Below are 26158 nucleotides of genomic sequence, written 5' to 3'. Positions count from 1 at the left end.
ATTCTTTGCAGTGTGCCTTCGGCCCCTAGCCGCAACTCCTGTCTTCCTTTTACTCTACCTCCTTTTGTATTTTCTTTCTTCCAACTGACTTTCTACCCTCTTCAAATTAGCAATTGATTCATAGTGCAAGTATGAGATTATGCACTAGCTGCTCCTTTCAGACCCTTTACTGTCAATTTTCGTTTTAGCACTTAATGACCTCGTAGGTCTCAGTGCTTGGCCTTTGACCTAAATCCTATATTCAGTTCAGTTCAATTCCCATCTAATTACTCCACCCGTAAAAATTTAGGCAGCCATGAAAACTTAACACGGCTGTTGGAATCCCACTTACACCAATCACTCCTCCACCTGCAGGCTTCGACAGACTCTTCACTTTCACCCTGAAAAGTGGTTATTGCTCTTCATAGGTTCGTTACCTTCTACGCTAAACACCGTCAAACTCTTACATCTTTATAGACTCTCAGTATAAAAATTACTTTTTTCGGGTCGCGTACACCGCATATAGCTTGTTTGTTTTACTCTTCTCTCAAATTCTTGTACGATTGTTCTAGAAAGGCCAAATCCATAAACCATTTTCTTTGCTTAAACCTACCCTGCTCTTCTTCTAGTCCCGTTATCTGTCTAAAGTGTTCAGTCAAAACCATACCATTCACCTCATGTATGCCAAAGTAAGGCATATACGATCACCAATGTTACATTTCCCCTATAACAGTCAGACTTTTCATCTATAATTATCTTTCCTTCTTAAAGACATGCCTGGGACACCGGGATCAGCTGGTGCTTGATTATGCTATGGCCACCATAATGCAGCATCACACTTCACGATTCTCTATTCGTTAGCCTCTGAATAATATTGACCTCATCACATCACCTATAAGAGTCATTGCCAAAACCTTTCTCAAATCCGCATCGACAGTTCGCAAATCTTTTAAAAAAATACATCAGTGATGGTACTGATTTCCTTAGATAGTATCCGTCTATTTGTACCTTCAATTCTAAGATACATTTGCTCATTAATCTCTCTTATTATCTGTCCATTTCTCTCCGTCGCTACTTTTACTCACAACATGAAAATTAACCTCCGTGCAAGGCCGTGTAACATTGTGTTCGCAGATACGAAGGGAAATTTTAATGGATGAGCGACATTTGAAAGGTATCATCACACCCAATCATTTCCGTCTACGAAAAACTTCTATTTTTAGCCATTTCATTTTAGCCATCCAAAATTTCTTCATGATGGCCCTTCCAGACCAGAGATGGTGTCCGGTTTGGATTAGGAGAACGTTGTCATGGTCGTATTTTTTCCCATTAGTGCCTTTTGACAGATTTTTTTCTTCCCATAGCCAGTTATCGATATTGACTGCTTTTTAAGAGAGCATAGTTTTCTCGTCGATGATGTGAAATAAAATTTTACAGTCAGAAAGAACAGTTCCACTTTTCCCGAGAGAGAGAGAGAGAGAGAGAGAGAGAGAGAGAGAGAGAGAGAGAGAGAAGGTACATATACTTTTGTTTCTGTTGGCTGTGAATGGTACAGATTGGCCAGTGACCACAGCGTTTGTCCCACATACCGGTTTTTCTTCTCACGACACGAGTGTCCTACTCCACATAAGAGCGAGACATCGCAACCTGGGCCGTTGTTTCCTTCGTGAAGTGAACGACGTTCTTCTCGTTGTTGTTCGTAAAGATAGTAGAGCAGGTTATTGCGATGATATGAATATCATTCAAGGAGCGTGTGTGTGTGTATAAACTCCATCCATTTGTCAGAAGAAATATGGAAAAATGATAGATTTTAATGAAGGAAGGTAGTCTGTCATCGGCCTACAGTAATGGCTTTAGCAATCCCCTCCCAGAAAGGCAATGTTTCTAGATGGAGCGCTCTCTTCAGACGATAATGAGCATACTGCCCCTCCATCTGTTTTCCACTAATTAGGTCTGAATACGTGTTTGTTTGTAGTATCACTAGCATATATTATGTGAATTTCTACTACTGTGTCCTTCCTCTTGAAGCATATCCTTATCGAGTGCATACTATAGGGCGTAATCTGTAATTTTAGATGCTTATCATCCAGTCAAGTTTGCACTAACGCGAATTGTGCTTAAAGTGTCCTCTCTAGATCGTGGCGTCTGTTTCAGTAAGGTCCATAAGAAAACACTAAATGGACTTTTTTTTTTTTTTTTCTTTTCTTTTCCTCCGTTAATGGACTGCACCATGTCTGGGAAATTCCTGCTTAGTAGTATTATTTTTCAAATGCTGACACATAAATGAAATATTCGATATTGTATTTCTACTTAATTCCCTGATGATTTGAAAGATGATATTATTATATATATATGATAATGAGGGGCTTCACATAGAGACCGTTTTTTTTTACTCTCTCTCTAACCTTGGTTCCCAACCACCTTATTCTATATACCTTGATTACATCATCGTCAGGTTTATAATTTGGTCTAAAATTGCTTAACCTCAAACCATCTTACGAACCAGTGTTACTGTTCACTTTCTTCAATGTTTGGTTTTGTGTACTACAGCCCTCCACAGGGATGATTCCCTCTCTGGTGGGCCCTTGTATGTTTTCAAAATAAGGTGCTTCTTATATTTTATAAATTATCGTCTTAGTGTTTCCGCGTCTGTATCATAGCTCCAGCAGAATAGGAGCGTCTTTAGTTTTTTTTGTTTAATTTTTAATTTGCTCCTTTTTATTTGAACTTCACCTCAGGCTGTATTTTGTTCTATAGTCTTGGAAGATTATTAGTCAAAGCCATGATCCCTATTATTCTCCGCCTTTGACATTTCTTCTTTATATATACTGTGCATTTATTGCCATCATATTTTTCATGTTTAGTATCACTGTGGCCTTTCTTTACAAAGTTTTTACACTTTAAGGTGTTGTTGGCACATTTATTTAATCTGTGACTTTCACCGCATCTAGGGCAGACTTGGTCATTTCTAAACAATTTGTTGCGCTATGACCAAATTCCTGACATTCATAGCATTGATAGGGCATGTAATAGTCGGCTATACAGTGTACATAATTTGTCACCTCTATCATAGATATATATATATATATATATAGTCTTTCGTATTTGTGGTCTGCATTTAATGATATAGTGCATATATTTGTCATCTTTGGCTGCATTTCTTTTACAATTTTAAGGTACATTACAAAAAGCGGTTATATAGTTCAGTTTTAGTAATGATGGGTTTAATATTAAATGTTTATGCTAGTAGTAAACGTTACTTCATATCTTTTGATAATGTCTAAGCAGTAGTAATAATGGAAGTGCAGTAATAGTGGTAAATATTCTTGAAATCTGAGTGTCACAATTTGTACTTTTATTGCGTGATACCGCACAGAACCTTCCTTCCGTTTATGTGCGTGGGATTTTAGCCTGTACCAAAGAACGTTCATTCTTTGAGTCAAAGTGTTAAGATAAAAATTATCGGAAATAGACATTGCAATTCACAAGAGAGGATGGGCTTTGATTTTGGAGAGAGAGAGAGAGAGAGAGAGAGAGAGAGAGAGAGAGAGAGAGAGAGGAGAGAGGATGAGAGAAAGGAAGAGAGAGAGAGAGAGAGGATTCAAAGATTACCCCAATAGCACTTAATGTACTACCACGTGAGCAGTTGTATTTTCAAGATTTATGAATTATGTTAATAAAATCATGATAGTTTAACTAAATATAGCACTTTTAAATAACATTTTAGTTTCTTGCCGTTGGTATTTACTGTAAAATCATGATAGTTTTGTAAACTAAATATAGCACTTTTAAGTTTTGTTAACTAAATACTATAGCACTTTTCAATAACATTTTAGTTTCTTGCCGTAGGTATTTACTGTAAAATCATGATAGTTTTGTTAACTAAATATAGCACTTTTAAATAACATTTTAGTTTCTTGCCGTAGGTATTTACTGTATCGTACTGATATTCTGCACAGCAATACTTCAGATAGGATATGTACCGAAATATTTACTTTATATAGGGTTAAATAAAAAGCTGAAATGTAATAAAAGTTTATTTCATGATCACAATGGTATGAAAATATACCCTATTGAAAATTCAAGAGTTTACTTTCTACACTGGATGTAACAAAATCACTGTCAGGTTCTGTCATATTGGCACTGAATTTCGTTATTTGTGCTTTTGATAATTATGGCCCGCCCGAGAACTGAATATCACCACAAGTAATTTGGACATAGAATTGTGATGATGAAAGCCTTACTACAACCAAGATATATATATAATTTGAAATTTTATTGAGCATTTAGGTAGCGTAGCATATACGCACAGGGTCTAATTATTACGTTTTTAAGCATACACACGCAGTACGATACCCTACTTTTACTTTTATAAGTAAAAAGTTCTTGCAAGTTCCAATTTATACTTATGTAATGTTCGTTGTCAGACATGGCAGACCTTGATAAAATTTCAAAGAATAGTTTGAATTATAACGAAATACTTCCCCTGACCCCACTCACTAGATTCATTATTAAGAATAATTCGAGATATTCATCTTTAAGTAGTTGGGCTTGCAAAGTCTGAGTAGAAAAGACGGGCATTTTTCATACAGACGGACGGGTGAAAGCTACATCATGGACGGATTAAGTTACATATTGGAATGACTTTTCAATCACATTGCAACAACGCATTGCAACAACACAGTGCGACAGCGCAACAAAAAAACTTACCTATGTACAAGAGGGTTTACTAATACTATATCGTCTCACAAACACAATCAAGGAGAGAAGACCTCTGAAGTATATTATAAGTCACTTCTGGGTTAAGTTGTACAGCTGGTCCTGTTAAGGTGCGGCCATTATTGCAAACAATAATGGTACGGGAATTATAACCTCATCTTTGGCTGATTTTCCATTTAATTAAATGTATGTGGGAGCTATACGCCAAGACGTGTGTGTATATGTATAGTATGTATGTATGTATGTATATATATATATATATCTCTATATATATATACTATATATATATATATATATATATAGTATGTACGGTTAAAAACAAATATCCTAATATTCGCCATATCTTGAAGTCTGTTGTTAAATAGGACATGATTCTTAGGCACAATGGGGCTTGTTCCTCATTCTAAGAGTGAGTGAGTTTCAGTAGAAGTAACATCTAGCGTAGAACGCTGAAATTAATGATGAAGAAACTCTGGTCCTCTGAGGTTTGTTCCCAATTAGGACGCTATTTATCTTAGTTAAGGGTTGAGTACGTGGATAAGATTAGTTTTAATTATTTAATTTAAGTTTTTTTTTCTTAATTGACCTGGCAGTAGTGAGCCACAGGCAATTAGACTTGTCTATTCCGGTCTCATGTAATAAAAAAAAACAATCCGCAAACTATCATCAACTGCCTGCACTCATTAAGATCACACGGCATCCGCGTCTACAGCTAAACGGAAAACAAGATGGAAAAGTGGCAGTGTCTATCAGAAAAGAAACTGAGGCCGAAAAGGGGAACAAATGGACTTAATAATCCCCGTCTCTCACCCAGCTTAAGTTTTCGGAGGCAGCCTCTCAAAGCCTACTGAGCGAAATTCCCTGGCAACAAAGCACGCATTTTTCACGTTTCCTTAAAACACTGGACCCGTCATCAGTTGTGGGCTTTGAACACTTGAAACCTTTTCATTTAAACTAAAAAATAGACAAAACATGAGAAAGGGAAAACTTGCGACTGTAAGATAATCTAGAATCCTGTATAGCGTTTAAACTCGAAAAAAAAGAGAAGTGAATGAATGCTAGGCAGTTCGAAAAAAGGACAACGCAACTGCAAGCTAGACAGACTGTTAACAACACTAGAGTACTACTTGAAAAAAAATGCACTGGAAACTTAACTAGACGTAATGGACGTTGCCATGTTTTAAATGGGCTTCTTAGCAACATGAATAAAGTAAACGTAAACTAAATGAAATTCGTTCAGAGGGTGAACGACTGCGCCATTGAACACAACACTAACGCCACTGGAAGTCCACCACACAGGAATGACTGGTACTGCTGCTTTGGTGGGACGTGCATTCCCAAAGATAAACATGAACACTTCACGTGAAAAAAAATAACCTTACAGCCCTTATGAAATACTGTTATTAAAAGTGGCCTCGTGGAATTTTCTCCAGATTTTAACGAGTGCTTTTATGAGTTAAAAGTTTTCTTGAATTGTAACAAGTTTTGAGGAAATACAACGTTAATACTGAGGGGTTTGTGGTGATTCTTGTATACACGATACAAGCTCCTGACTTTGTAATTTGTATAAAATTCTTACTTTTAATTCAGTTACCTTCATGGAGCACGAATCAAGATAGTGCAGTGCGTCATCCCTCACCCTAGTTGTTATATACATTCTATAAATCTATTCATGTTAACCAACAAAATCTTCTGTAACTTGGAGTTTTCCAGTTCGTGAAAACCCTTTGAGGCAACAGACATTATTTTGACGTATTGCAGAAGTGGATCGCTCATATCCGCGAATACTTTGAGCTTCTTAGTGTTTGGCCCCTTCGAGGGTGAAGACCCCGTGGTTCTGTCTGTAGGAGTCCTTTCTCTTCTGAATACGATATTCCACCAGGAACAAGATGGCGGCCACGAATTCTGCCACTACGCCAACAACAGCTGAGAGAAAAAGGCAAAACTTTTGTTAGACCGTTACTGACACAGCAGTGATCATTTTTAAAACATTGTTAAGGTTACACATTGTTAAGGGCATAATAATCTAGGTCGCGTCCTGCATCTTCATTTGTAACAAGGACTCACTCTCACGTCTTCCTGTATCTTGAACCTTGAATTATACTATCAAAACCGTTGTAGTGCTTGTATAGTCATGCACAATATGGCAAAGAAAAAAAAAAGTAACGAATGAACTTCTAAAAGGTACATTTTCTCAATTGTACCAGGTACCTACTACGGCCGTCATGCTTACCTAAACCAAATGACCATGACAGATGGTTATGATCCCAGTGGGGCATCCAGTCTCTGTTGTCACCCATTGCTCCGAAGACAATGACTGCTATGAATCCAAATACCCCTATGAAAATAAAAAAAAGAGATGCATCGTAGTTATTTGCAAAGGTATTATAGAATACATATTACCTTTAAAGATAAATGCTTAATCTTTATTCTGAAACACTACATGGGAATCATGTTACCCATCGGTCTTACTCCAAGCCAGAAATATTCAGATCATCAAAAACTACAGTAAATGTTATTTTATCTTATGTAGAATAATAAGAGATTAGATGAATCAGCTACATTTTACAGCCTTGTACTTTCAAATCTTGTTTTTAATATTTTCAATATCAACACAATCAGTATGAATTTACTCTGTAAGCCAATAAGGCTTCAAATGTTTAGGTGAACACTAAGCAAGGCGATACAGATACCAATGCATCCTCAATGATTTATGAGTATAATGACGGACGCATTTGCAAAGATACAGAAAGAATAAAACATTGCAAACAGCGGATGAAAAATTGCTCCAGTAAGAAGCTTTCTTGCTGTTGTACAGTGTTGTACATGACAGATGAAAGATGGAGTAGTCTACAATTGAATTGAGCAAGTTTCATTTCATTTTTAACACAGACCACTTGAAATGGGTATCAGTAATTGATCCTTACATGAGATGAAGAGATCAATGTAGGCCAACTTCAGGACAGGCCTCTCAAAGTCTTCTCCTGGGCAGAAGACCAAGATCCCCGTCAGACCAGTTCCAATCAGTGACAGAGTGAAGCAGAACGTGTAGAAGACTTGTACTGTGACGAAGAACGCTGTGGACAGAAGAAAATGGGAACTCTTTTAATGCTCCTACACTTCCAGGATTACAGGAATCAGACCAAAGGTCAAATGACTCAACTAAGAAAACTTCATGAAGATGACCTTGCCTGAAGAAAGGCTGAAGACTTTTAGAAAACGAAACTGAAGTTCCGACTTTACATGTTTGCGTAAATAATTGTTAAATAATCCCGATTTATCCGAGAAAGTAGTTATAAAGAAAAATAGCTGTTTTTTGTTTGTGAATTACTGAATATAAATTAGAGAACGCAACGTTCGAGGCATAATGTAACGCATTAAGTAAATCGCACATACGCATCGAATTGTGCTTTCACACAAAATACACTTTTGGGTACTTTAATGTTTTTTTTTTGCCCAGACTTTTAACGTAGCGCTTTGTTTGTAGTGTGAGATTTTGTAAAGTTATTCGTTTTATTGTAAACAGTAAGGAGCAGTTCTAGATTATGATGCTAACGTTTTTGTTTTCTCTTTTTAATAGTCACGACTTTGGGGAAGTGTTGGTACATCTAAATTTAGTTTAATGAAGCCGCCCTTATTGAGGTGGGGTTGGGCTTTCATCCCCAAAATCAGTTAGAATCTCGTGAAAACGGCCTCTATTCTATCGACCATGACTGGCAGTGTGTTCGAACAGGATCACAAGCTTGCCATAACCTTTTTGAACAATGGTAAACATCACACAAGTAAAGAAATTAGGTCAAATATTTGAAATAAAAGAAAAACAGAAATGAGATAAAACACACACAAAATCTGGATGTGACTGGAGCAATGTAAACTAAATGGAATCAGCTGCATGAAATTGTATACCATGCACTAAACCCAAAAATTATGTAAAACGCTACTCTGCCGCCCCTGACCGTCACAATAATAGTATGGTTTGAAAGCAGAGTTAATTTGACTAAGCTGAATCGCAGCGACAGACCCAATCTTGATTCGTACCTCCAAAATCAGTAGACGAAGAATTAATATAATAGGGTCTATATCTCTCCATTTGTGCTTCAGGAATGGTACATAGAATTTTGGCTAAAGGCCAAGCGATGGGACATGTGGGATTATTCAGCCCTGAAGGGAATCTTGATATAGAGAGGTTTTAAAGTCGTAACAGGAGGAAAACCTCAAAGCAGTTGCACTGTGAAACAGTCGCTAGGAGAGGGTGGAAAGTAAGATGGAAGAAAGAGAATATGAAGAGAAGTACAGTAAAAGGAATGGAGGTGGTTGCAGCTAGGGGTCGAAGGGACGCTGCTAAGAACCATGAGTAACGCCCACAGTGCACCGCATGAGGTTCACTGACGGCACTACCCTTTGCGGGAATTTCTGCTGTAGGGCAAACAGTAATTGAGTATTTTATGCTTATGTTAATACTTTGACTTAATATACTTAATAATGTTTATACTAACATTCACAGCATGCTCATAGAAAATTTGCCTCAAAAATTATAAATTTTCTACTAGGTCTTCAATAATTAATGGAATATGTATGCTGTCTCTACAACAGTCTGTAATAATAACTATTTTTTTCATTTTGAGGTACTGAGTACCTCAAGGTCTCTCTCTCTTTTTTTTTTTTTTTTTTTTTTTGTAGATAACTAATTTTGAAATTAAATGTGGCCCAATTTCTTAAACCTTATCAGTGTGCAATTTGATTTTGAATCGTGGTTGCGTCATGTTAAGTAAAAATAATAAAAAAAAAACTGACAGTTTATCCATTATATTTGATATTTCCTAACCCTTGCAAAAACAATGATATATATATATATATATATATATATATATATATATATATATATATATATATATATATTATATATATATAATTCTTACATAGAAGTCTACGGCATCATTAATTCAATAGTTCCGATTTTAATGTTCATTAGGAACTGTGATTTAATTCCTAAAACATAAAAATAAATCTATAATAAAAATACGAAAACCCTTAAGGAGTTAATTGAATTTTAAAACATTAAACCGTTGAAGTGTTACTTAAACTTATTCTGAATCTTAATGTATACCATTTAGTGTGTATGTATGGAAACATGAGTAAAAATGTATTTGTGTGTGTTTTACCTATTTGGTCCCAGTGCTTGGGCCTCAGGCCAAGACCTGGTATATTTTGTTTTAATCCTTCGGGCCAGCCCTGTGAGAGCTTAAAGTCAGCTCAGTAGTCTGGTGAAACTATTTTGATTAATAATAATAATAAAAGAGACAAGATTTTCGTTGTGAGAGAATTCAGTCGAAACCATTTCATTTTCGCAAAATGAAAACAATGAAAAATTTTAGTTGGAGGAAATGACATCAGGTGGTTTCATTTTCGTGTAGCTGTGATTGCGATTGCTCGTAACCCATAATCTCGTCAGCGATCCATGACACAGTTTTTAACTCGTACAATTCTATCAGTATTTCAATTAGCGGTGTCTCTGTGAAAAGCACCTCGGGTTCTGCTTCAGTGATGCCCAAAGGTCATTCAAGCGGTTGGGCCGGGGGCGGTGGGGGGAGAGGTGGGTGCCACCTTCCTCTGCCCCGTGTGGCAGGTGGTTAATTATTTTCTTGTATATATATATATATATATATATATATATATATATATATATATATATATATATATATATTCTGAGAAATCTTACACTCAAAACTTTCCCAAATGAGTGATTGTCTTATCCCTGCCGATGATTTGCTCCCCAGCTCAGGGGCTGCTTACTTAAGGGGGGGGGGTTGCCATTTTTGCACGTGCCCGTGCTTACGTTCAACGAGTCTGCATCCCTGACTTCAACCGTTGTACGTACTAAAACAGCTATGTCAAAACTTCATCACACAGCTCGTAACGTCTGAATGATTTCTGTAACATCAAGATGCTCAAATAAAGTATTTCCTCGTCGTGAAAGTTCGACTTCTGCACGTCCAATTAGACTTACGTGTTTGCAACATTTCTCTGACATCCTCATATCCTGTGGTGAAGGGATCGAAGAGCCAGCGGCATCCTACGAAGAATCTTTCCCTTTGCACGTCCTTCGTGACAGTGAGGCTCCTGAAGCACTGCGTCCACAAGCCTATTCGGTCCATATTTGTCCCGTAGGCCTTATTCTCGGCCTGTAGCCAGTACGTGGTGAACATACCGATTGTGATCAGGGTGAAGGCTAAAACGTGGATGGCTATAGCCCACCATCCCGAGGTGGTGCGTCTCTCTCTGGGTGGAACCACCATCTCGTCAAAGTCTGTTTCTTTCTCTTAATTTAATCTGTTATTAGTTCCGGCTTTTTATTGTCTTGCTTTACACTACACTTAAAATTTAGCTATTTATTTATGAAGGCCGCTTTTATGGAAGAACAAAATTTGGAAAAATCTCAACAGTCGGTATTCTCAGTTACTTCCAGTCCTGTGGAACGCAGGCTAGCCTATTCACGAATATTCATCCGTATTCACCATGGAAAAACTCTTATTAGGCTTTCATTTTCTATTTCACGCAAGGCCTTTACGTATAAATATGAAGGAGTAAAAGCAGTAACTGTTGTCAGCGCTGCTTACTTTCGTCAACCAAAACACAAGCACAACACGGTAATTTCAACACGCAGCCGTCTACAGGTGGCAAGGCTACTAGTCTTAACAAGACATTTTCTTCGTCTGTCTCTCTCTCAACACAAAGTAACATAACGGTATCAGTCCTGGGTGCTTTCACTACCACTCTGAAACGCAGGAGATGTAGAAATAGTCGAAGGAGTATCCACGTTACGGTAAATGGGAGAGAGGTTTGTTTGGGCGTGTTGTGCTGTCTTCGGTCTCCCACCGTTTACCTGGGTTTCTACTAGCCTCGCAGCAGACCCGCCTCACCTGGCCGGGAGGTACAACACGAGACCCAAGCCAGTAAATACCGACTTAAAAGGCTGATTTTATTTTACCACACACTAAAACTAATACGAAACTTTTTTTTATCACATTCATTAACATATTAGCCATGCAGGTCGAGTTTCTGCAGAAATGATGTACCTTACGAGCATTATGAGTCATTGTTTCGATAGTAATCAATCGAACATTGATTATCGTCTTTTTGCTTATTTTTAGTAAAACCTTTCAATTTTGTTAGTGATATTTACGTAAAAATGTGTTGGTCATTTGAACACTTTCACTCAGAATGGCGATGGAGAATAATTAAGAATAGAACAAAAGACTTTTCTCTTTGTCATGTGGCAACGCTGCATGGAGGATATACCTGGGTGTTGGCTGGGGGAGCGGGAGTATTTGAATCAATGTTGTTTTTTTCTTCCTTCAGCTTATTCTTGGATGAGAAAGAAGGATGAGGTCACTAGAGACGCATATGTGGCAGGAACAGGAAGGCCAGACTTAATTTGGGCAGTAATGCCAAATATATTGGTTCCTGCTACGGGATTTAAATTTCTTTCTTTGCAACTCGCAAGAAAGATATGTAAAATAATGAAAATATTAGGTCTTTAGAAAACTTGTGTGAATAGATCTTCAGTGCTTTCTTACACTTGATCGCTACGTCATTTTTTTTTTTTTGGGGGGGGGGGGCGGCAAATGAAAAGTAGGTTTCATACAAGGTCTGTATACTGGTTGTATACATTATATTTATGCCTTTTCTGTCGTGTCTTTTCTCAAAGTAGTTTTGAGAATATTTCAAATGTACAGATTTCCATTTACAGTGAAGTTGAAATCTCGAGCAGTAGTATGCATCTACAGTCAGTAGAATACAAAGTACGCGCTTCTTTGTCTGTAAGGTGGTAGCAGCAGCATTTGATGGTTATGTATGCTCAGGGAGGTTGAATATTGCATGACATGACATCACTGATCATGAAGCAATGATTCCTTTCCGACGCGACGCAAACATCTACGTTCCAAGCGAGTCAACGAAAACAGTCGATGAAAGACAGTAGAAAACGGAATCATTGATTGCAAAATATCTTGGCAGAGGTGAAGGCAAAATGTCACCGCTGCAACGGAGTGCCCTTTTGTACACGATGCCACCTCATTTGTCCAGTCCATGTAAGGCTGTAACGGATGAAGAAAGACATCCGGATCGGTAACGCCTTTGTTTGTGAGTGTTCTCTGGGCGTGAGAGAGAGGTTCCATTAGTTTTATTGACTGGGAAACCCCACGAAGCAATATAAGATTTCTTACAATACTTTATTGTCGTTCTGAATCAAATTCCATTAATTAACGAAAAAGAAAGAAGATAATATAATATAATTGTAACCAGCGCTGTGAAAATACTGTCAAGTATTTATTATGCAATATAGAGGGGTCTGTGCATTGTCCATACAGAAGCAGCTTACAGAAGGACGAGTGTCTGTTAAGAATGTTCGTTATACTCACTACTGAGCTGCCCCTTTATCCAGTCTGTTCTGCTTAAGTAAAGTTTCAAGTGCTTTAAGTTGTTGCAGGCTCTCAAGGAAATATGCCAGTTTTATCTGCTGAATTATGGAACAGAGTTACTGAGATTTTATGAGATCCTTCATCATTTATTCTTCCGTTATTATGGGGAGGTGCAGGATATTGAAACTCATGCCTGAGAGAGAGAGATGAGGAGAGGAAAGAAGAGAGAGAGAGAGAGGAGAGAGACGAGAAGAGGAGAGAGGAGAGGAGGAGGGGGGGGCGGGAGAGGGAGGGAGTGCGGGGGAGAGGGAAGAGGAAAATTGAGGACAGAGCGAAGTGCGCGGAGAGGGATGAGAGAGGACGTGGAGAGAAGAGAGGATGAGAGAGGACCAACCAACTTGCTCTGCCCGTCGAAATGAAGATAGAGAACTTACTGTTTGATATAATCATATCCCTTTTCTTGTTTCTGTTATTTAAACTGAGAACTCGGGTAAGAAAGTTCTTAGATGTAAAGGTTTATATAATATATATGTGTAAACAAATGAAAAATCAGTATTATATGTATATATAAATATAACTAAACGTGAAATTTTACCTTAATCACATTATCTCTGATGGTGGCACAAATTTTGCGATGACACTGCTGGCCCCATATAACGCCCATTTCTTTGCTTTTAAAATCTTGCAATTGAATTGGGAGACAACTTGGAGTGTTATTAAAAGATGAAAAAAATGTAACAGAACCCTGGTTATTTTCGCCAGTAAGCATAACCACGGAAACCGGTTCTCAAAACCTGCCTTTTCAAACAAGCGGGAAATAATCTCATCTTTTAGTCTTTGTTACTTCGATCCATGTACTGTTTTTTCCTGGTTGCAATGTTTCTGACGTAATTGGTCGCTAAATGAATGAATGAACATATATAAATATGTGTGTGTTACAAGCAGATTGCGAAATGCATTTATATTTGATTCCCCAGGGGCTAGTACTAAATACGGCGAAACAGTGACGCGCCTAGTGTTTCGCTGCATTTAGTACTAGCACCGGGGTGTCAAATGTATTTCGCCGTGTATAGTACTATGTAGCGCGTGTGGTATCAAATGTCCCTTAGTATGTGCATTTTGCTATTTGCATGAAAATTTATACTGGCAGCTGGAAATGTAACCTGCCTACGTGTAACACCTTACTTCATCCAGTTGTAAGTAAGTGTCTAGGTTCTCAGATTGAGAAAAGCAAAGTTAGCGAGTAGCTAAATGAGTTTCTCAGCTCAGTCGGGTAAAATGTCACGTAGCGTGTGCGTCCGCAACACACACACACATACACAATATATATATATATATATATATATATATATATATATATATATATATATTAGATATATTACAAATATAAGTATTTAATTGCGTTTTACAAGTTTTTAAGTTGATAACGAGGAAAATGAAACTGCAGCTTTTTCGCGGTCAACCTAACACGTAATTAGTACTATGTACCTCGCCCCGTGTTATATAACCGAATGTTGGACACGGTGTGGAATAAACTCACAATTATGAAAAGTGAACTAAAAATGCCAGCAGGGACTTCTTGCATTCGGTATCCTACCCCGCCCCTCCCAGCGTCTACCTGGAACGTGTTTGTAAAGGGGCAAATGAGACCTTGGGTTTATGGGAGGGAAAAAAAAGCCATCGATTCGTATGTTCTGCACGAATCTATGGTTCTGCATTAGTCTGTTTTCGTTCGTCGCAGTGTCCAGATTATTTTGCCAGGGGAATTTACTTGTCAGGATAATGTTGGTCTTTCCGTTGTCCTCCATGACATTTTATTTTTTTCTTTTCTGTCCTACTCAAAAAGATGGTGGCAATTCTCGGCATCAATTCAAGGTTGAACAGTTTTCAAGGCCGAGGGAACATTCAACTTCGTCGCAGTTACTCATTTTTATTCATCGGCGTCGAGTATACACACACACACACACACCCCAATCGTGAAATATCTCACTTTGCAATGATGTTTTAAATCAGACAGTAGGTACATAACTGTATGAATGACAGCCATAACTACTCGTGGTATGGTTAACATATCTTCTAGAAAAAAAACTTCTACTTTTACCCTTGTATACATTCTTCTGTGATTTGTTTTACCTGAAAAAAATTCAAGGGTATTTTAAATGATCTTTCAGAATGCAACTGAGAGAAGTCTGCTAATCATATGACCTACTTCCCTTTCGTGCCTTATTTTTTCATATTCGAAAATAAATTCCCAAATTAATTTTAATGTATTTTTACATTCATCTCTCTCTCTCTCTCTCTCTCTCTCTCTCTCTCCTCTCTCTCGCTCTATCTCTTCTCTCTCCTCTCCAAAGTACGTGCTTTAACACAAAAACAGAGAGTTCCTTCATGAGGTGTCCTTATAAGTAAAGGAACTTGTTTCCGCGCGCCTTTTGAGATGCAGGAAGAAGAAGACGTCTTTGTCCTCTGCTTTCACTTTCTGTGATACGAAGCCTTGCACGCAACTCGCCTGATACTGCGCTCGCTACTCTCAGCTGTTTATGTGTTTAGTAATTAATATATCCATATTTTCTTATGTAAGTTTTAGCAATTATAGCAAGTGTAAACAATTCCATATGTTTGGTCGTTCGTGTATAATGAGATTAAGTCCTGTATCTGCATTTAAAGGTATCTCACATAGAAAAAAAGGTTTTTATTATTTTTATTTTTTGCCAATTTGTGTTGGTTTAGGGTTTAAATCAACGCAAGTGTAGTTTAAAAAAAAAAAGATTTCTTCTCCGTATTAGATACCTTTAAATGTAGATTTTGAAAGCATGAAGAAGTAACAAGCATTAGACTAAACTTCGTAATAGAGACGGCCTGACATTACGTTTCTTTTAAAAAAAAGCGTCATAATCCGTTGACACCCGAGTTGGGTACATATTCACACAGTCCAGACAACGCGTCACACAGCGTGGATTACATTAAGGACAGGTCCCCCCTCCCTTCCCAAACCAAAACATATGTGGGGCAATTCCCCAACCACTGGTGAGCGCTCCCAGACGAAAAGGCCAACGACTGTACTTTAGAATTATTTGCCTGTAAGAGTCACACACACTCACACACACCTCCCCCCTTAAGCAATGGAAAAAAGACTACCCGTCAGCCTTGCCTCGCCTGCCAGGTAGTACCTCACCCTTAACATATTCAACCCAAACTCCACATAGGCCTAGGCCACGAAGGAGCTGGTATTGTCGGGATGATGACTCACGACTTCATGACAGTAGCCCTTTTAGACGATTCAAAGAATCATGAATTTATTCCCGTTCTCCTTTTTCCTTTGAAATTGAGGTTTTGAGGCAGCTCAGGAAAAACAGTAGGCCATGCTAGCTTGAAAGAAGGTTAAGCGTTGCCCAACGGCACGAAGCTCCTGTCGGAAATACCAGACTTGTACACGAAATCAAGAAAATATGGTACTCCCTAAATGTATATATATTAGTATTCGTTATTACTTTGGTGGTATATATTGTATATGAGTTCCAGTCTTATCTTTCACCGTTCATCGGTCTGTAAATATGAAAAAAAAAAAAAAAACTGCAAAATACCCGTTTATGAAAATCAGGAGAGCGACAGTGGTGAGGCAGTAGTACTAAAGCTCTTGTAAACAGTTAACAAGAGAATGGCGAACCCGGGTAAACGGAGATGACAGTGGTCAAAACTTTTAGACCTTGAATGCTATCAGACTTAGTATTCGTAAAAAAAAAGGTCGGCTGACTAAAAACAGATTTGCACGTAGATGAATTAACTATACATTTACGTCATATGACAAATGGGATCATTCAAGCCTTGGCTAGAGTTTTTTTTAGCCTTCTGATACTTGAACGTCCTAGTACGGAGGACGACTACAATGATTTGGAAGTCATAAGGGTTGTGCTTGACACTGCATTTGAATACACATGGGAGTAATGTATATAATGTAAATAAAAAGTAGTAACGCAGGTATAGTGATACGTATATATATATATAATATATATATATTATATATATATATATATATATATATATATATATATATATATATATATATATATATATATATATCCCTTACTCCATAATATAACTCATCGTAATCAAGTGTCAGAAAGCTCCGCGATCACTAAATTAGGGCACACAAAGCTGCCACCATTTTATTTCATGTGTGTGTATATATATATATATATATATATATATATATATATATATATATATATATATATATATATATATATATATTTCATAATGACCGTGGGGGGTGGGGGGACGTCGGATTTAACAGACGTAAAACTTTAGGAAGGGAGCCAGTCTTCAAAAAAAAAAAAAAAAAAAAAAAAGACAGGTCTGCTCTCCTCTCCTTGTCTCTGAATCAGTTCGTAAAACCCTGCCACAGCACTGCGAGGAAAGACGGAATGAGGGGCGGTGGTGAAAGAGGGAGGGGAGGGAGGGAGGTAGTGATTGGACCTGCTGCAGGAAACCACAACCTTCCACTCGCCCACTTTCATCTCCCAGTTGTTTGTGCTTCAGCCTCTATTATTTTCTTCAAAGATTAGATGTTTTTCACCGAGTGCTGCCGTTCCAACAACATATATCCAAAGATTTTTTTGTTGAAATCCAAGAAACGTTATATATATAATATATATGTATGAATTTTTTTTATAACAAATCGTTCAGGAAACATTCTCACAAACCACGGCTACACAGAAATACACAATCATTCAAATCCTTCAGTCACATTAAAACATGTTCAAATTAGAACACACAACTATTTACAAGACCGTCTCAATATTTAGTGAAAACACCCTACAGAATCTGCAAACAATTCGTTTGAAGAGTAATTGGTTGATCACGTGACTAGTGACGATATATACTCCCTCAACCCTCTAGGTCTAGGGGGGATTCTTGTATATTTAGACATCTGCAGGAGCTTTCTTGAGCCGTTACGTGTCTTCAGTGGGTGAAAGTAATTTATAGATTTAGAAATTTAAATATTTATTTTCTGAAGTGTAAGTGAATAATATATATATATATATATATATATATATATATATTTATATATATATATAATAATATTTATATCACTTACACACTTCAGAAAATAAATATTTATTTATTTTCTGTCAAAAATCTTTTGATGTTCAACGATTTAGAAATATAAATATTTATTTTCTGAAGTGTAAGTGATATATATATATATATATATATAATATATATATATATACATATATATGTATAGCCACGAGGGAAGATATACAGTGGAGTTTCCGCAAGATCTTTCGACGTCCAAACGTCCTTTACTTAGCAGATGAATTTTATCAACTAATATTTGGCATGGCAATGGGAAACCAACTAACAACTTATGTTCATTTCTATTCAGGCCACCATCTTAACATCAAAATATCAATTTTTTCTTCTATGTTTTTACGAGCATTGCGCATTGTCAGTCCCCAATATTTGGATCAAGAAATTGAATACATAAGAAAAATAGGGAAAGATTTATGTTATCCTTCACATATATTAGATATTTGTTATAATAAAGCCCACAAAAAGTTTTATAGTGTAAGTAACACGGAGAAAGAAAATTCTAAGAACATTCTCAGTCTGCCTTATTTTAACCGATTTGAAACCATTAAATCATTGTTAAAAGCCTTTAATGTCAACCTTGGTTTTTTCCTATAACACACTAAAAGGAATGTTAATAAAAAATGGAAAGTCAAGCAAGGGCTTAGAAGTAAGATTCAGCCAGCATAAATATTCTGTAAAAACTGGGCAAATATCTAATGCAATATTCATTCATTTAAGTGAAAACAACCACCGAATAAATTGGATTGGTAGTTCAGTAATTGCAAGGTCAAAAGATGTCTTATCATGAAATCTTTTAGAATCTGCTTTAATACAATTTACTTCTCATTGTAATTTCAATATTAGTCGTGGCCTGTTTCATTTAGACCCTTGTATTTGTAACATGTTTAAGAATGACCTCAAAGATATAATTACAGACTTAAATAAAAATTAGTTGCCTTAGAGATATCTTCGTTGTATATGTATGTTTAATATGTATTGTGAATATGTTTTTGTTTACCAAAGTTCTGAATAGCTGTCACCTATAATAATCCTTTAATTGTCTTGTCCTTGGGTCTGAGCAGATTGTCTTAAGATTTTTTTTTTTTTTTAATTGTACCCATGTTTATGCTTGTTTGAGAAGGTTACTCTCTTCCAGGTGTGTCGGATTCTAGGTACTAATCTCTTTATAACCCCTATCTGTCAGTTATATGACCTTTCTTGTATTGTCAATTCCTCATGTAAGTCAGTTCATCTGCTAAGTAAAGGACGTTTGAACGTCGAAAGATCTTGCGGAAACTCTGTTGTTTATCTTCCCTCGTGGCTTATACCTTTATTTATAGATTTATCACATTCTTAACTTTCGTGATTCAGTTATACATATATATTATATGTATATGAGCCATATCACATTACCGTGATTCATATACACACATCGAGCTACAAATGTCCTTTAATATCTAATTCGCTCTACCTTGGAATTAATATATTTTCATGTATGTTAACCGGATGGGAATTTTTTAGTCGATAAGAAATTTGTCGGCTCACGGCAATTTTTAATGCAATATTTATCCCAGAAATAATATTTTTATAAGTTATAAATGTATACTTTATTGTATAAAGAAACATTATATTGTTCAGCTTGAAATGTTTAGTACATCACTAGCTTCTGTTAAAACAGGTAATAAACATAAAAAAAAACACATAGGCAATTGGACATGTTTTCTACAGGATCGCCAAATGGGAACTCTGGTAATGCAGGCAGAATTATCTTACAATTAGGATGCTTTGGAAAGACAAACTATTAAAGAGAGCCATTACTTGCTACTACCCGAACTTCTTATGATTCTTACATTCTTAGAATGTAAGAATTGTTGAAGTTTCTTAACTTCAAAGCCCCTTTGAAATGTGTAAATTAAGAAGGAGGACTAACCTTATGAACTTGTGACAAGTATATTTTTCAATAGTTTTATTTCACTGATAGAACCGATGGGAAATCGTACTTGTATGAGGTAGAATTAAATATCAGACTGGTACCGAATAAAGCTTCATACTTTTCCATGCAAATGGAAGGAACACGAACGAAATACCAGGCACTGGGGAACTTTCATTTACATCTTCCAGACGAGTGCATTTTTAAAGATTAATTTATACAACTGGAATTACCTATTGCAAGATCCATTTTTTTTAATGTCAGCAGGCCTCATAATCTAGTTGGCATTGAAAGGATGTCATAAGCCACTGGATTATATAACTGGATTGTAAGAGTTTCTGAACCGCAAAACCATTAACTATAGAAATTAATAACTATAGCAGGTAAGAGGAGTATGTTAAGATTAGTGAAATTTAGGCCCTGCACTGTAATTGACTTCGTGTTTCGAATTCTTGTCATCCATTTGATCTGAAACCTTTCGGAGGAACATTTTTCATTTTAGACCACTCTTCTTCTTTTTCCCTCCGTCGTTTCCCTGTCTCCATCAGGACTCTTCAGATAAGGCCAGTAATGTATGTATACATCTCGTCGGACTTTTCCTCATAAAGAAAGGAGATATGAAATGAGGAGTTTACTGTTAATACCCTAATACCGCAAGGCAGAATGAAGTGATTAGTATTCTTCAAATTTAAGATGAAAAGGGAGTTTTGAGAGCGAGGGACAATTGTTTGAAGAATATTCATTGCACAAAGAGGACTGAGATATAGTGGAGAATAAGGGAGTAAAAGAATAAAGGAAAATATATTTTTTTAGGAATTAGGCGAGCAAAAAATTGGGAATTGTTCTCGAGGACGTGAAGATGCAAAGGTTGACCCCATGGTCTTATGACTGAAAAGTATTTTCCTACAGACTGGTTTAAGGTGGAATGAAATGTCATGATTGTTTATGAAAGTCTTCACCAGTAAAAGATCCGGGGAAACCTGTAAAGCATCGAGATCGAATGCCGTGAGAAATGTATACTAAAGTAATTTGTGGTGAATCATTTCATTATTTTTCTGACAAAAGGGCGAAAGTTTTGGTCTAACACAGAAATAAGAAATGGCTCTTATGCATCTGTGGTCAAGACATTTACTGATGACGCAATGGGACATGGAACTGGTGCTGCTATTAGTAGACACTAGCGGACCCAGAACCATTTCTTGGAGGGGGGGCCACCAATTTTCATATACATACATATATGTATGTATATATATATATATATATATATATATATATATATATATATATATATATATATAATATACATATATACTAAACGAATATATATATATAGAGAGAGAGAGAGGGATAATGCATGCATTTTATTTAGAATTCAGTTGTGATATCTAGACAGCCATCGCCTGTTTTATCAGGAAATACCGAGTCCGTTATTATTGTCATTAATGTTATTGTTATTTTTTTTTCTAAAAAAAATTCATTATTTCTGTAACAGATTTTTCTTGTTTCCATTTTTATATTTCTCATGTTATTATCTAAATCTTCCATATCATTATGTTGTCCTTATTTTTCATGGGGACCCCAGGTGCGGCTCCCCCTCCCCCCGATCCACTAGTGTTTGCTGACGAGGTACTTGTGGCAAAAATAACCTGTTGCTGAAACTGTTTGAATTTTGTAACAGGAAAAGAATGGGTGAATATCTGTAAGAGTTAAGTTGAGACATGGAAAAAAAAAAGTCGAAACATTTTTGTTATATTGAATAGAAGGGTAGAGGATTGGAAAAGGTTCGTATGCAAAAAGAGCCAAAAGGAACAGGAAATGCAATTCAGAAGTGCCCTTGTCTGGAAATATATAGTCAAGAAAAATGTGAACTGAATAATTAATGTATTGGTAAATAAAATGCTCCAAATGATTTCTTGTGAGTTTTCATCGGTGCTAGTTAGAAGAGGGACAGATCACTGATGACAGACTTGCTATTGTGCTGTCTTTGCCTACTCATCCACACACTTTTTTGTCCGCCCTCAAATCTTAAAAGCTACTGAGGCTAGAGGCCTGCAAATTGGTATGATGATCATCCAATCTCTAATCATCAAACATACCAAATTATAGCCCTCTAGTCTCAGTAATGTTTGTTTTATTTAAGGTTAGTTATTCATAATCATGCATCTGGCAATGATATAGGCCAGGCCACCACCGGGCTGTGGTTAAAGTTTCATGGGCTGCGGCTCATGGAGCATTAAACGGTGACGACCAAAAGGTAGATTTGTTTTCCGTGGCCTTGATTATACGCTATACGGAAAACTCGATTGCGCTGAAGAAACTTCGGCGTGTGCTTTACTCGTTTTTGTTTTGAATCCACTATGATCCAGAGGAAATCGTTTTTAATTACAAAAATACGCATGAAGAGGTTATATACATCAAACTAGCCGACATAATAGCACTTACGCCTCTGCAACTGATCAGCAATGACGTGCATTTCCTCGTCGAGAGTCCAGTAGCAGCCATCATATATTCTGTCGTAGCGATACGTGTAGTCGTGGTAGTTGGTGAAGCAGACCTCCCACAGACCTGTAACAAGAGGGTCATGTATATTTCAGAAGGAATAAACATACTTAAACCTTTAGGGCTGCTTCATTGTGTAAGTTGTTTGCTTTTTGGCGGTTTTGTTACATTTTACAAAAAGACTTGATTTACTTTGACTCATACTTGGGTTAAATTTATACCGAGGTCAAATGAGCAGCAGAGGGTTGTCGTTTTTTATGAATTGAGATACTCGTAGTGGGTCCTGAAATTAAGATACTCTCCTCTCTCTCTCTCTCTCTCTCTCTCTCTCTCTCCGCTCTCTAACTCTCTTCATCTCTTCTCTCTCTCGTCTCTCTCTCTCTCTCTCTCTCTCTCTCTCTCTCCTCCACCCAGTAATTTTATTTCAGGTGGTAAAACTAATGATCAAAATCAACTACAGGCTGTCCCCGGGTTACGTCGTTCCGGACTTACTGCGCTTGCCTCATGGCACCGTTAACCACAATTTTTCAGCGTCGCAAGTGGATTTATGGCGCTGTAACCCGGACTTACAGCGCTGCAAGTACTATTTATTCCCATTATGATTATGTTGATTCAGGTTAAGGCAATTTTCGGCTTACAGCGCCCTGCCAGGCAAAGAACCCCCGGCGTATCCTGGGGACTGCCTTAATAAATTGAAAAATAAGATGAAAGGTTTAGAATGATGTTTTTTCCATTAGTTGAGCAAAGACAGGAAATTGAGTCAGTCCAAGACAATTTTATTTTTAATATTGTACGCTCCTTTTTATAATACCAAAAATTTATATTGGAATAAAAAAAATTAATTTTAAGGGTTTTGGTATGAAAGCTATTGGGAAAAATTATTTGCTACATTGTAACGAATTGTATCGAAGTAAATCAGACAAGACTCTGGACCTTCCGCAGTTCTTTTTCACTTATGCAGTATTAATCCGCACCAATCAAATCAGAAAGTGAAGTTGCATACAATTTTTTTGATTTAAGATTAGTTTTACATTCTGCATTTTCTTTTCGCGACTTCTCACGAATTCTGCAAATTCTGCAATCAGTGAATCAGTTTATGAATTAATCAGTCCTCCGAATTATGTAATTTTATCAAGACGAGTTTCCAAGCACATGAGTTTGACGCTTTCGTATTTTGACATAAATAAAATAAACTCATTTGGGAATATCCTTCTCGATTGTTGGCAGTAGTTAGAGCAATTATTACATGGTGATTTAAATATGATGTGTCAGACTAATGATGATAATAATATAATAATAATCACAATATTATATATATATATATATATATATATATATACATACATACATATATATATATATATATATATATATATATATATATATATCTATATATATATATATATATACACACACACACACACACATATACACACTCGTACATACATAGGCTACATACAAACACGCACTCACAACATTTTTAACAGTAAATATTCTAATTATTTAATGATTAACATAAATAAGCACTTTTGGGCTTTTAATTTGTCATGTTTTCTGTTGCAAAACAATATTTTGATCAATATTACTGCAATTGTAAAGTAAAAAAATGTGATTAAAAAATTTTTCATTTGATTCGAGGAAATTTTGATTTTTGATAATGATAAACTTTTGGAAACTTGAATGCCGCCGTTCTTGGCTTAACTTCTCCCGTAAGTCAATATTGCATCGAACTTTAGGAGTATTTTCAGCTTTCCTGAAGCATAACCTTCTCTGTACTACATTATTTCTGAAAGAACCCAACGTAGTTTGGTTGAATGAATTTCCTGGCCACTTGTGGAGTCACACATGACACTGCTCGTGGTTACAAGCGTGGTGCTACTGCTTATCACTCATTTACTCGTACTGGTAGTTTTCTATAACTGGAGTTAGCTGATGTTACACTCTTTCACATAGGAATTTTCACTGATACTAGAAAACCTGCAATAATGATTACCTGTATTAAGAAAGTGACCTCCCTCCATATCACCATCGTTCTGGAGCCAGTACGGAGAGCAGAAAGATATGACGATCGCCAAGAATGAAATCCCCGAGATCACTTGACCCCATGGGGAGGTCGTAGGTTCGTACGTTTCGTAAGTGCTCATCGGCATTTTTCCACCGAATTTTGATCACTACAAGGGCGTTTCACAAGCCAAAACACAAACACTCACCAACACCGCTAACCCAACCCTAAAGCTTTTCATGCCACCTTCGTGGTCCGCCTAGTAAACTGTTTTGTATATACTCATCCCAAGAAGAGTTGCCATGAACCGTGCTCGGAAGGTTACAGTTATCCAATATTGTTCGTTTCTTCTATCATAACATATTCCTTTACTACTGTTATGAACTGCCGAACAGGTGTACGAGTTTTAAAAAGCAAATTTTTAGTCGTTGTGAGTCGTTCAAGGGAGGAGGCCGTAGTGCAAAATGGGTGTAGTGGTATCTGTTATACCTGTGCGACGTTGCCAGTTCTCACCACTTCTTGCCAGGTAGTTGGAGGTGGGAGGAGGTGGTGACCAACTGTTGTCTGATACGATGCAGAAATTCCCTGGGCGGGGACGGACGCCGAAGAAATATGTTTTTCTTTTTCTGAACCGTGTTTAATAGTTTTGAGTCCATGGCAGCGCACAGTGCAATTGCTTGATGAAAAATATTTTGCGAGTTTTCCATGAAATGGAAGCATTATATACCTAGCTACCTACTGTCAAAATACGTCATGTCACATTCACTTAACCAACGAAGAGATGGCTATTGTTACGATAAAATCGAACTCGCCTTAACATTCAAGAAGAAAATATTTTTTAATGTTTTATATTCCAGATACAAGTATAATGTGAATTGAAATATAATTTCTTTATCCTAAATTTAGTCGTAATGAATGAAGTTCATACTTTTAAAGATTATTGTTGTATTTTCATTGATTGTGAACTATAAATAAACTTAATATTTGCAGTATGCTGTTGATTATTAAGAATTCTCTCTCTCTCTCTCTCTCTCTCGTAACAATTGAAAAACACGAGAGGCAACACTAAAATGAAATCGCACACTTCGTCGAGTGAATCATGCGGACTCGCTGTTAATACGAGTGACGTCACCGTAATATGCTGCGACTGTATCGATGTTTTGGATTTCGTCTTCGGCTTCCTTCCTCTGTCCTCCACACTGGGATGGGTAACTTCGTTGCTCTTCTCTATTGCTGGGTCATGAAATAAATGCATTACTAATTTTTTTTTTTTTTTTTTGTAGATTAAAGGACACTGCAGAGGAGTAATCAGTGATAAATTGGTATCTCTAATTCTCTTGTATACATTTTGATAATATAATGTATCAGTATTAAAAAACCCTTGACTCTAAGTTGGGTTTTAGCACTTGGTATTGTTCAGGATTTCAGCCAGAACCAAGACAAAGTACCTCATATCAGAAGGAAATTCAAACTTTTTTTCAGTTAGGTATGTGGATGATATTTTCTGTATTTGGCCACTTCACGAAAATCTCC

The 26158-nt window shown here is 36.7% G+C and overlaps 2 protein-coding genes across 9 annotated transcripts in view; one reads left to right on the top strand and one right to left on the bottom strand.

Moving 5' to 3' along the window:
• LOC135219934 (uncharacterized) overlaps positions 1-26158 on the top strand; it is a 276412-nt gene that overhangs the window by 221767 nt on the left and 28487 nt on the right. The window lies entirely within an intron of this gene.
• On the bottom strand, positions 5246-25117 carry LOC135219931 (uncharacterized). 2 transcript variants are annotated; one of them, XM_064257150.1, is made up of 5 exons: positions 24617-25117; positions 22567-22689; positions 7626-7775; positions 6932-7036; positions 5246-6624 (listed from the first exon to the last, which is right to left on the bottom strand). In XM_064257150.1, the coding sequence occupies exons 1-5, from the start codon at positions 24771-24773 to the stop codon at positions 6497-6499; spliced, it is 663 nt and encodes a 220-aa protein (XP_064113220.1). In that variant the 5' UTR covers positions 24774-25117; the 3' UTR covers positions 5246-6496. The 2 variants fall into 2 exon arrangements, with proteins under 2 accessions (XP_064113220.1, XP_064113219.1); XM_064257149.1 differs by lacking the exons at positions 22567-22689; positions 24617-25117 and adding an exon at positions 10706-11610.

The sequence above is a fragment of the Macrobrachium nipponense genome, chromosome 1 (assembly GCF_015104395.2).
Source record: "Macrobrachium nipponense isolate FS-2020 chromosome 1, ASM1510439v2, whole genome shotgun sequence".
Taxonomy (NCBI): domain Eukaryota; kingdom Metazoa; phylum Arthropoda; class Malacostraca; order Decapoda; family Palaemonidae; genus Macrobrachium; species Macrobrachium nipponense.
The sequence above is the reverse complement of the archived record's forward strand: the minus strand, read 5'-3'. Positions and strand labels throughout refer to the sequence as shown.